This window comes from Pyrus communis, chromosome 9 (genome assembly GCF_963583255.1).
Source record: "Pyrus communis chromosome 9, drPyrComm1.1, whole genome shotgun sequence".
NCBI lineage: Eukaryota > Viridiplantae > Streptophyta > Magnoliopsida > Rosales > Rosaceae > Pyrus > Pyrus communis.
This window is the reverse complement of record NC_084811.1, coordinates 26,789,919-26,802,343: the sequence shown is the minus strand read 5'-3', so window position 1 is coordinate 26,802,343 and position 12,425 is coordinate 26,789,919. Positions and strand designations below refer to the sequence as shown.

Here is a 12,425-nt window from a genome sequence, read left to right as displayed (position 1 = left end):
CGCTCCGAGCCGGGATGTGACATGGAGGATGTATACTAAAATATATATACCAAAATATGTGTAAAGAAATAAATGTACCGAAATATGTGTAACCAAATATATGTAGCAAAACATGTGTAAAGAAGTATGTGTACTGAAATATATGTGCCGAAATATATGTACCAAAGCATGTGTACCGAAGTACAAAAAATGTGTATCGAAACTTCTATACCAAAATATATGTACTAAATATATGTATCGAAGCATGTGTAACGAAGTATGCGTACTGAAATACATGTACCGAAGCATGTGTACCAAAATATGGTACCTAAATATTAAAAATTTGAAATACACAATTGAATTTTTGGAGTGCCGTAAAAAAATTGTGAGAACGAGTTAGAAGTGAGCCACACTTTCATCTTTTTCAATAACATATAGGAGTATAATGTTATTTATAGAAAAATATAATTACTATATATTTTATATGGGGCGGGTTTGGACAAAAGGTTAAAAGAACATTTTTGCTAAACATTATAAATACGACGATCCCTCTTACTTCAGACAGCACAAGCCTTCAAACCAAATATCCTCTCCTCTATCTATCTCCTTCTGAAAATGAGTTTTAATAATCGGAGAAACTTGTTTGCTACAGTATTGTTTGTAGCAACACTGATTTGTGATGAAAGTGCTTTTCAAGCATTTGAAGAGTCGACTGCGGTGCACTGCCGCGTTTACTCCAGCTTTAGAGGACGAGGACTCTGTCTCGCAATGTTCATAGACAGCTTTGAATTCGTCGATAAGTTTAACAAGGGAGAGGTTTAACCGTCAGTCTAAATCATTTTGCCGACTTGACTATCGAAAAGACTACCAACAAATACTACCGTATACTAGTGCAGTTTAATTATTCAGCCACTAGCATGACGATTTCGGATTATTCAGTTGATGTAAAAAACATCGATAAAGTACATGTAGATTAGGTATACATGTTTCAGTACATGTATTTCAGTATGTATAGGTAATACTATTAAACATAAATATGAAACATTAATAAATAAGACAATACCTTTGTCATATTTGAAATTTTATAAATAAGGCGATCCACTCTGGCTTACTCTTCAGACACTACAAATTGGGGATGCAATTTGAGTTGGGCCAACGCGAACTTGTCCAGGTGCAATTTGGGTTGGGCCAACCTGAACTTGCCTATGTGCAACCCAAATTTAAACTCAAACAAGCGGGTTTTTCTTAATTATAACCCGCCTGAACCCACCTTTGCTTCAACTCGATCGTTTATAGGTTGGGTTGAATTGTTCGTTTATAGGTTGGGTTGAATTGTCCTCTTTTTAATTTTTAAACTATGGCAAAGGTATAGTCTTATTTATAATTTTTTCCAATTTATGTTAAAAATTGTTAAGTATATATACCACATCCATTCCGATTCCTTATGGGAGTGACTACTCCGTACTCAACCTAATATACGTTACTGTATGTACTATTAGCGATGTTTGTTTTTATAGCAAATTAATAGTCCAAGATCCTCATGTTAGTGGCCTGATAATTAGACTGCACTAGTACGCAGCAGTATCCGTTGATAATCTCTCATTTCCTGGGAAGAACTTTTACGGTACAATATTGTTTGTAGCAATACTCATAAGGTGTTGTGATGCAAGTGCGTCTCAAGCATTTCAAGAGTGGATGGCGGTGCACTGCCGCGTCTAATCCTTTTGCCTTGAATATCGAAGAGATTACCAACGGATACTGCTGCAATCTAATTACTCGGCCACTAGCATGACGATCCCAGATTATTCAGTCGATGTATAAACATCGATAACGGTACATGCAACATCGTAGGTTGGGTTTGCTTTTACAATGTACTCGTAGAAGAGGTATATTTTTCTTTTAAGCGTATAAGGTCAATAATTTTGTTGATTCATTTGTCAAATATGAAATGACCTTGTGCTTCATTACAAAATTCATGACGTGATGTTTATAGGCTACCTTCAATTATGATCGAGGAATAATTCATAAACGCGAACTGGTTTTGGTTGGAGTGACCCTCAAGGCCTCTCCACCAGAATGGACTTTTATAATTATGTTAAATAATTTGGTCACTTAGAAATTTGGTTAATTTGATTTTATCAAATTCACATTTAATCAAACCTCCCTAATGAAAATTAAAAACGTTACTATTTTAAATGCCATGTAACGTATATAATTTAATTCACTAGCCTTTGGAGCTTCTTTAGTAAGCTGTTTTTGATGGAAGGTTAAAACTTTACTTCAGAGAAAAATGATACTCATGACCTCACTTTGAGCTACAATGTGAGGTAATAATTTCAACATCTCATTATCATACCTAATAATCCCAGATAGATTTTTTTTTTTTTTTTTAATGAAAAAGAAGACTTCCAATATTTCATTCATTGAAGCATCACTAATCGCAAAACAATAAGTAAAATCAAGCACTGGCGCAGGCTCATTAGGAACCGCATGATTACATATATCAATAAAATTATTAAACATCGTGTTACACGGAGATCACATGAGAACAAAAATCTCAAATCATATAATGGGACAGGAAGGACGATGCTCATGGCTCTGATAGCATCACCTGATCACAACCACGATTTCAGAACACCAAAATATATCCCATATATATTTCTTGTTCATGAAATTTCGCAAGAAATAAAAGTCACTAGATATGTTGCCTAATTATGAGATTCATATCGAATACACTGAACAAGACAATTAATTAGAGAACCTGATTTTAAGCAAGTAATTACCATGTCATTATTATTTGCAAGATAAGAAATCCTATATTATTTACTATAGATAAAGGCACAGGTGATGGGAAACATGCATCATAGAAATTCGTCAACCCTCTCTTCTCTCTTTGCCGCACCTTCTCTCTCCCTTCAATAAAACATGTTACAACACAAATCAATTAATTGTTACTTAGGATGGTGATGGTAAGCATCACTGCCACTTTAAGCTAGTGAACAAAAGTGCAATCTTATCAAATAGACTTCTTAAACAAAGAAGAGTATTATTGTTAAATCATCCACGTATTTCCTTTTTAGTCATTAAAAATCTCCAAACAAAAGAAACAATATCATTTCGAAATCTTCAAACGAAATAAAATTCACTAGATATGTTGTCTAATTATGAGAGAGTATTTTTGGTAAACTATCCACGTATTTCCTTTTTAGTCATTAAAAATCTCCAAACAAAAGAAACAATATCATTTCGAAATCTTCGAAAGAAACAAAAATCACTAGATACATTGCACAATTATGATATCTGTATCGTATACACTAACAAGGAAATTAATTAGAGAACCTGATTTTACGCAAGTAATTACTTTATTATTATTATTGAAACTGATTTTCGTTTTTTTTAAGTAAGTTTTTGCTTACCCTATTAACTATGTAATGTTTCTTTTATTTATGTTTTTTTATAACAAAAACGAACTCCTTTTTTTCCTCTAACTTAATTGTCGTTCACTATAAAAGTACTTTGCATGCCAAGTTAATGTGTCATCTCTCTCACTTCTCTCTTTTTTGTTGAGACAAACACGAAACTAAGCATGTATCGCTCTCATTGCCTCCTCCTAATCGTGATCACCTTGTTGTATCTTTCGGTTGCTTCCGGAGCCGGCCCTGAGGAGGTGCAAGGAGTGCGACCGCATAGGGCCCTCGATTTATGGGGCCCCTGAACTCTTATATATATATATATATATATATATATATATATATATATTGCAAGGAATGCGACCGCATAGGGCCCCCGATTTATGGGGCCCCTGAACTCTTTTATATATATATAAGTTGGGAAATAATATATAGATGTTTTCCTAGCATGGTTGTCAAGCACTGATACTTCCATGTGGTAGTTTACAGGTTCAACTCCCTATATATATGTGTGTGTGTGTGTGTGTATATAGGGCACGTGCGGGGTAACTATTTTGGGATTTTTGAGCTACACTATTTTTTCCATTTTTAAATATTTGTAGTTTAATTTTTTTTCATTATATTGTTCAAAAAAAAAAAAAAAATCTTTCATTACAAAAGATAATTTTGCTAATAAATCTGCAGTTAGAAATATCATAATAAATTAAAATTCTTCAATATGATATAATCATTAAAAGCCCCTCTTTCTTATATGATATCATTTAATAGAATACATTTCATAATTAGAATCATTTATTCTTTTGGTCACTGTTTAAAAGTCATCTATGTTTCATTCCATTTGAAGACTATTTAGTCATCCATATCAAAAATAAAATTATAGTACAACTACACCTATCGTTAGATTAAGTTGCTTTAATTGTTTAAAACATGAATCTCAAAAATTTAACTAATTTAATGGCAATCAACAGGAGTGGGGGAGTGAGAATTATCCTCACTTTAGGGCATGACGAAAAATGCAATAAAAAATGTTCATTATAAGATGCTACTAACATCATAACTAGTGATTCGTTTAACACATAATTTTTCTTGAGATAAACTCTAGATGATAAGAAGAGCATGATAGGTACATAGTCATCACACCATGCTTTTTATATTTAAAAAATAAGGAGATTCGAACCAAAAACATAGAGAACGCATATAGGTACATGACCACCATAGTACCACACTATGCTTCATTTTTCTTTAATTTTTTTTATTTTGCATTATATCAATTTATACACAATAAAAAATAAAAATATAAAAGAAAATACAGCAACTAAAATTTTAAACCATGCAAGGGACTCCGTTTTAGTCTCGCACAGGGCCTCCAAAATCTCAGGAACGGCCTTCGTTGCTGCCACCGTGCATGGAGTAGGAGGAAGAGGAGGAGAAGAGCACCATTACCCTCCAAAGTACCAGCCACTGAGGGGTGGGTATTACCCAACTGAAAACTTGAACGATCCCCATTTAAGGGAGATCGCGGAGTTCGCCGTTTCCGAGTACAACAAGACTCATGACCAAAAACTGGTGTTCCAGAAGTTGGTTCGGGGAGAGTCTCAAACAATAGCGGGAATCAATTACAAGCTTGTCATTGAGGTTGTGGATTCTTCGTCGGTCAATAGCAGTCCCATCAACTATGAGATCATTGTGTTCGAGGATCTTTCGAGGACTACTACTAAATTGGAGTCCTTTGTTCGAGTCCACAACTAATGAATGTTTTATTTAAGTTGGACCAGGGGGAACTTTATTTTCCACCTTACTAGATCAGTAGAGTTGGTTTTAGCAAACCTCAATCTGATCGTCAAAATAAATCCAGTCCACTCTATTTGTAAGGTTTATGGAGTTCACAAAACCTAAGGCCTGCTGTACCACTTTATACAGTAATATTTAAACGTGGCTTAATTGTATCTTGAGTTTATTCGGATTTTGTTTTCATTCCTGTAATATTTTTGTGCTTGTGGTTTCATTTTGTTACTAAATTATTTACGATATTTCATTCATTAAAAATTTGACATTTCAAAAACATATTCATGAAGAATATGTAAGTCGTTCTCTTTTGTTGGCATAGTGCGACCAACATAAACATTTCCTTATGATCTAGTGAATTTATGGGATCTGAAAAGAAATGACTTCCCTACACTGTGGTTTGTAGAGGAAAAAAAAAGGCGTGTGTGGTTGGCTAGTCATATCAACCAAACGTTATTAATCTTATTTGATATAAAATGCCTAGCATTACTTGAGAAAAAAAATTTACTTTTGAAACCAAAGAATGCAAGAACTGATAATAGTTCGATTAGTGCATAGGTGTAGAGCTTTGACTCCTTATAGAACCATTTATTGTGGTAGTTCTTCAAAATACCATTTACATAAGCATTCAGAGGCATGATTCATGATTTCGTTGTACAACTGGTTACTAGTCTTTATGGAAATTAAAGGACATGGAAGTCGATAATTGGTTTATTACTTAAGCGTTGATAAACATGCTCATCTCTATTGGTGACACATCATTTAGTTTGCAAATTTTGTCTTCAAATTTAGTCTCTCTAGTATTACCCAATTCTAAAACATCTAAATGATCTTCTTTTTTTTTTAATTTTTTATAGGGTAATGCTAGAGATACTAAATTTGTAGACAAAATTTGCAAACTAAATGATATAAAAGTTGATGATTGAATTATTACTTAAGCGTTGCAAACTAAATGATGCGTTACCAATAAACAAATAAAGACGTTTATCGATGCTTAAGTAATAATCCAATCATCAACTTTCATGTCATTTAGTTTACTAATTTTATCTACAAATTTAATCTCCTTAACATTACCTTTCTTTGCAACTAAGAGCAAGCAAAACATTACCTTTGGTTGGTATAAATAAATAAATAAATAAATCTCATCACCTCCTTTTCTCTCTGTGCGGTTTCTGTCTCACTTAATTTCAAAATAGTTTATTATACAACACTACCCACTATAACGTGATCATTCGAAATTTAGAAATAGCTTGTATGAGAGCAGCTCATAACAATATATATATATATATATATATATAAGAGTAATGCTATTTATACTATGTTTTTGTATCGTATTTTCATATCACTTTAGGTGACATCTAATATGGACAGCCATATCATTTGAAAAATTTGCAAAACTAAAGGAAAGGAAGGAGAAAGACTTCTCGTATACCACAATCATCATTTAATTAACTAGTGTTTCTTAATTATTAGTTTATTAAATAATGAACTAAATTAAAAAATTTGATTAATTCAAATGATATGAATGTCCACATCAAATGTCACTTAAGATGGTATAAAAATATAGTATAAAAACATAGTATGAATAACATTACTCATATGTAGAAACGTTTATTTGACATAGCCATCTAACCCAAAATTAGTGTACGTTGATTGTTGTGAGTAAATGAAAACGCCGAAAGAAAGAAAAAATGAGTGTGAACAGCTACAACATTTATTGGTTGGTGATGTTATTGCTTTAATTTAAAAATAATATGGCACTTGCAACAACCCCTCCCCTATTTGCATGTGAACACTCTGTAGATGCCAAAAGAAACCGAATGAAGCAAGAGAGTTGTTACACAATTAGACACACTTTTATTCTACATTGTAGGATAAGGTAGACCTTTAACTCTCGATTAAAACAACCATATTACTGTGGTAGGTCTTCAAAAGAGCATCTAGATACGCAATTAGAGGCAAAGAATTTGTAATTCAAGTGATTAATCATGCAAGATAGTATGAATGGATAAGAACACACATATATATATATATATATATATATAGAGTAGATATCCGGATTCACTTTAATTCTTGCATTACACAAAAAGTATTGAAATCACTCCTATAAAGAAATTAGAAAATTCTTGCATTACATTGAGAGGTGGATCGAGTTTCGCATGTGGAGGTGTTTTCAATGACATATTTCCTTTGTCATTTTCAATTCATTTTTAAGATGATGTCGACCTAGATTATCGACCTAGATTAAGGAGTAGGGTTGTTTGTAGGGTGATAGGATGATCAAAAATATCAAGTCACATGGCGGAGTAAATGAATGAAACAAAAGTGGTTCATGGATTAACGGACATGAATTGGTGTATAATTAACTCTAAATCAATTTATTCGTACAACAATACGAAACAAACACACATTTCTTCATATAAACAAATGAAAGACAACCAATCTGCACAGTTTTGTTGAAAACACACAACTTAACCCTTTAGGTCGGCATCAACTGATTAAATGAAATTCAGTTTTGAATTTTGGATTTTGTATTTTGGTTTGCAAGGAATGTTCAAAAATCCCTTAATAAAACTAACAGATCTTCAACAAAAGTCATCCACAAATCCAAACTAACACCACATATACATCCTCGAACACAGTCTCCTTATGTGTATATATACTTATATGTAATGATTAATATTCTATAATTTTTCAATCGATCACTGGCTAGGTGGCATCCATGGTAATGCCACAGTGCCCATTCGGGCTACCATCTTTTAGCAGTTTCATGTAGCCTCCCTCTCCCCATTCCTTGCCTCAGGAGTTCTTGCTTCGCCAGTATTCGGTGCCAGACTCGTCCCTCCCGATACCGACTATGGTTACACTGTGTGTCAAATCAGTCCTACATTCGTCTCTAAAAATCCCGCCTTCGTAATAAACAACAGCTGTACTTCCCCGATCAATCCAATGGTCACTGGCTGTTGACACACAGCCCTTGTCAGGGCCTCCTCATCCCTCGGCAACACACTCTGATAGCGATTGATCCGGGTGACAACGGGTAGACTTTCTAATATCTCTCGGTTGCATTTGCCCTTCTTTGCCTTGTAGGGACAACTAGCCTTGCTCACGATCCCTCTCTTGGAGACATAGCCATACGTGTAAGCCTCGAGACCACCCTTGCAGCCCTTACTAACCTCGTCACGGTCTACAAGCTGCCGCGGGGACAGCGCGGCAAGCAGCCCGCGGGTAGGTTTCCATTTTCTTTTTTCGAGCAGAATCGTTTGGCATTCATTTTTTACTATTTATTAAAATTAACTTTTACAATTATTAAACCCTAAATCAAGTTTGAATTCCTTGTTGTTTCAATGTTGTATTGCAGAAATTCATTCTTATGGTTGTGTGGATCAAGATTGAAGGAAAATCCAACATGGGGTTCTTATTTGCGACCCTAATTTTCGTTGTGATTGGGATTATTGCGTCCTTATGTACCAGAATTTGCTGCACAGAGGACCCTCTGCTAACTTGTAAGTTTCCCCATCATCCGTTTCACTTTTTTGCTCTCTATATCCCTTAAATTTTCTTTTTTTTTTTTTTTTTTACTTTGTTTACCAAAATGTATCTAGCTGCTGAATTTGTGAAGTATATGATCCCACAGATCCTAAGAAATGTTTTGTATTTGGGAGGTGAGGAATTTTTACTTATGAAAATTTGCTTACAAGTACTATTTTACAAGTAAATTGTTATGTCACTGCTCATTTATGTTGGTATCTGATGTTGGAGAGTTATGCACTCCTCGTAATGTAAAAAACCAGGCTTTTTGATACTTGCGAACTTTTGTGCAAGCTGGTTAAACTTGTTTAGTTGGTTATTTGCAAATTGGTTAAGCCTGTAATGTAAGTTTCCTTTGAATATTGTGTGACGCAGCTCTCGTTCTTGAGCGCTGGAGTAGACGTGGCCGTGCAGTGCGGTCCATGCGTCAAATGCTTGAAAAGAACCTGCATCGCAAATCAGTATTGCTACACACAATACTGTAGCAAAAAGGATTCTCCAATTACTAAAATTCATTTTAAGAAGGTGGTGCCGCGCTGTCCCCGCAGCAGCTTGTAGACTATGACGAGGTTAGTAAGGGTGGCCTCGAGGATTACGCATATGGCTGTCTCCAAAAGAGGGATCGTGAGTAAGGCCAGTTATCCCTACAAGGCAAAGAAGGGCGAATGCAACCGAGAGATATTAGAAATTCTACCCATTGTCACCCGGAACAATCGCTATCAGAGTGTGTTGCCGAGGGATGAGGAGGCCCTGACAAGGGCTGTGTGTCAACAGCCAGTGACCGTTGGATTGATCCCGGAAGTGCAGCTTTTTTTATTACAAAGGCGGGATTTGTAGAGACAAATGTGGGACTGATTTGACACAGTGTAACCATAGTCGGTATCGGAAGGGACGAGTCTGACACCGAATACTGGAGAATCAAGAACTCCTGGGGCAAGGAATGGGGAGAGGGAGGCTATATGAAAATGCTTAAAAATGGCAACCCGAATGAACACTGTGGCATTACCATGGATGCCACCTATCCAGTGATCGATTGAAAAATTATAGCATATTAAACATTAAATATAAGTATATATACACATAAGGAGACTGTTTGAGGATGTATATGTGGTGTTAGTCTGGATTTGCGGATGACTTTTGTTGAAGATCTGTTAGTTTTATTAAGGGGTTTCTGAACATTAGTCCTTAAAAACCAAAATTCAAAATTCAAAACTGAATTTCATTTAATCAGTTGATATCTACCTAAAGGGTTAAGTTGCGTGTTTTCAGCAAAACCATGCAGACTGGTTGTCTTTTGTATATATGAAGAAATGCTTGTTTGTTTTATTGTTGTATGAATAAATTGATTTAGAGTTAATTATACACCAATTCATGTCCCTTTGTCGATGAACCAATTTTGTTTCATTCATTTACTCAGCCATGCGACTTGATATTATTGATCATCCTATCACCCTACGAACAACTCTAATCCTTAATTTAGGTCGACATCATCTTAAAAATGAATTGATAATGACAAAGGAAATAGATCATTGAAAACCCTCGACATTCGAAGCTCCACCTCTCAATGTATCTGAGACAATATTTTATCGTGAGGCATCTTGGTTCCAGAACATACAGATCAACACAGAATAGTACCCTACTATATGTTGATATAGTAGTCTAGGGGATCCACTCTAATGACACTGATACTTTTCCCAATTTTACCACCTGTCTAATCTGTCAGGTGTGGAGTTTTACCATAAAAAACCTTGGAATTAGATAAACTAGGATAATCATTGTTGGAAATGTGCCCTAAAACCAATCATATGATGATACTTTACGGACATTTCACAAAGTTAAACTAATATAGTTTAAATGTAAAGGGCCAAGATTATTGTTTGAGCCGTCTCATATAAATGTTATATGCTTAAACGATAAGTCCAAGGAATATGTGATTGGAAGAATGCGATCTAAAGAAGTTAGATTCATGTGACCATTCTTTCGTTGACACATCCTAAACGTTCCTGATCATAGGATTGTCAATTGGGCATTGACAGTCCGTTAAGATCAGTACGTGCTATGTCTTCTCTCAGGGAGAGTGACTAGTCTCGAGTCATTGGTGTGTGTGACATCAAGACAAGTACGTAGGTGCTCAATAGAGAATGAGTTCACTGAACACGATCAACGAAGAGTTCTCATATTCATGTCACATGAGAACTCATGGTTGGGATAATGCAAATTAGTCTTTTGACCTGAGGCATCACAGTTGTCTTGTGGTTAGGTCCTTAATCTTTGATTATGTCAAAGTCACTCCATCAAGAGGGTGTCCACGACATCGTTGGGGTTAAGCCACTTAGCCATGGAGGCAAGTGAATGCGCAACAAGGGATCTCTAACCTTCAAACTGTTTGAGGGAAAATACTCTATGATATGATTAAGAATCTTTGGCCAAAGTATGAATGAGATTTAGGAATGTGTTCCAAATCACATTCAAGGTAATCATATAAGCACAAGACTCACATTGGATAGTAGACATGAATAAACTATCAAACCAAACAATGTGGTCAAGAGTATTGTATTAGAGAAAGACCGTATTGCATTTGTAATCCTAAAACTGAATAGGTTCTCCACCTCTTCTGATTAGCTTGGGTAACCATGACATGCTGCTAAGCGGCAACCATGGTTTGTGGAAGCCCTAAAAGTGTATTATCACTAACGGGAGAATTGAAAGTAAGTTTCAATTCACAATCGATTAGAAAGAGTTTTAATCGCCCACTGCCTCGCTAAAAGGAACCTAATGGATCGTTTATCGAGTAAGGTACAGTTTGAAGAAACAACGGAGATGAGTAAGAATAATTAAATGGTTTAATTATTTATCTAAGGCTAGGATTAATTAATATGTTAATTAATCAAACGAATAAGTTCGTTAAAGACCTCGGGTTAGTTTTGGGCCGCAAGGCCCAATGGGATTTGAATGTCAAGCCCATTAACTCAAGTTGTATGACAACTTGAATAAACAAAGGGCTTGAAAGCCCAATAAACCCTATAGGCCGGCCATGTTAGAAGAATAGGGCTTTTGGTCCATTAGGTCACTTATTTGAAGGGACTATATAAAGGACTTTATAGCCTAAAATTCATTAAGGGTTGTTTTTGGGGAAAGGATGAGAACACAAGCTCTCATTTCTCTCTAAAATTTCAGCCACCTTGGAGGGATCATCTAGCAATCAAACTCCTCCAAGGTCACTCATTTCTTCTTCATTATGCCTTGGTGATGAATCATTAGAGGTTCTCAATTTTGGGAACTTTGGAGAAACCTTTTTCATCCATCCAAATCCATAGATCTAAGATGCAAGGAATGAAGACCCTCTCTTTGGGTGATTAGCCTTTGTTTAAATACAAAGAGGAATCTACAAAGGTATATATTTCAACTCACTTTGTTTTGAGTTGATTATTGGTTCACCATTTTACTAGGCTTTGAACATTCATGGGTAATGTTTTGTTTTTAAGTGCATGCTAGCATGATTCCGCCTTTAATTTGTTAATTGCATGCTAATGATGTTGCTTAAATGAACATGTCATCTTCCAAAATAATCCTTCAATCATATTTAAAGCCACCCTTGTTGACTTCTCCCACCGATGTGTGACTGCCAACGCTATGGTCTCCAGACCTATATGGACTCAAATCCTTTGATTTGCTCAATTATCCAACCTCCACGCGGAAAGTTTGTTTCAGGAACTGCAA

General features: G+C 35.2%; 1 protein-coding gene and 1 pseudogene across 1 annotated transcript; one reads left to right on the top strand and one right to left on the bottom strand.

Annotated features, from left to right (window-relative positions):
• Positions 1–4,505: 4,505 nt before the first annotated feature.
• On the top strand, positions 4,506–5,138 carry LOC137744611 (cysteine proteinase inhibitor 1-like). Its single transcript, XM_068484383.1, has 2 exons — positions 4,506–4,512; positions 4,768–5,138. Exons 1-2 carry the CDS (start codon positions 4,506–4,508, stop codon positions 5,136–5,138), a joined length of 378 nt encoding a protein of 125 aa, XP_068340484.1.
• Positions 5,139–7,868: 2,730 nt separating this feature from the next.
• On the bottom strand, positions 7,869–9,415 carry LOC137744610 (cysteine proteinase EP-B 2-like; annotated as a pseudogene).
• Positions 9,416–12,425: the final 3,010 nt, after the last annotated feature.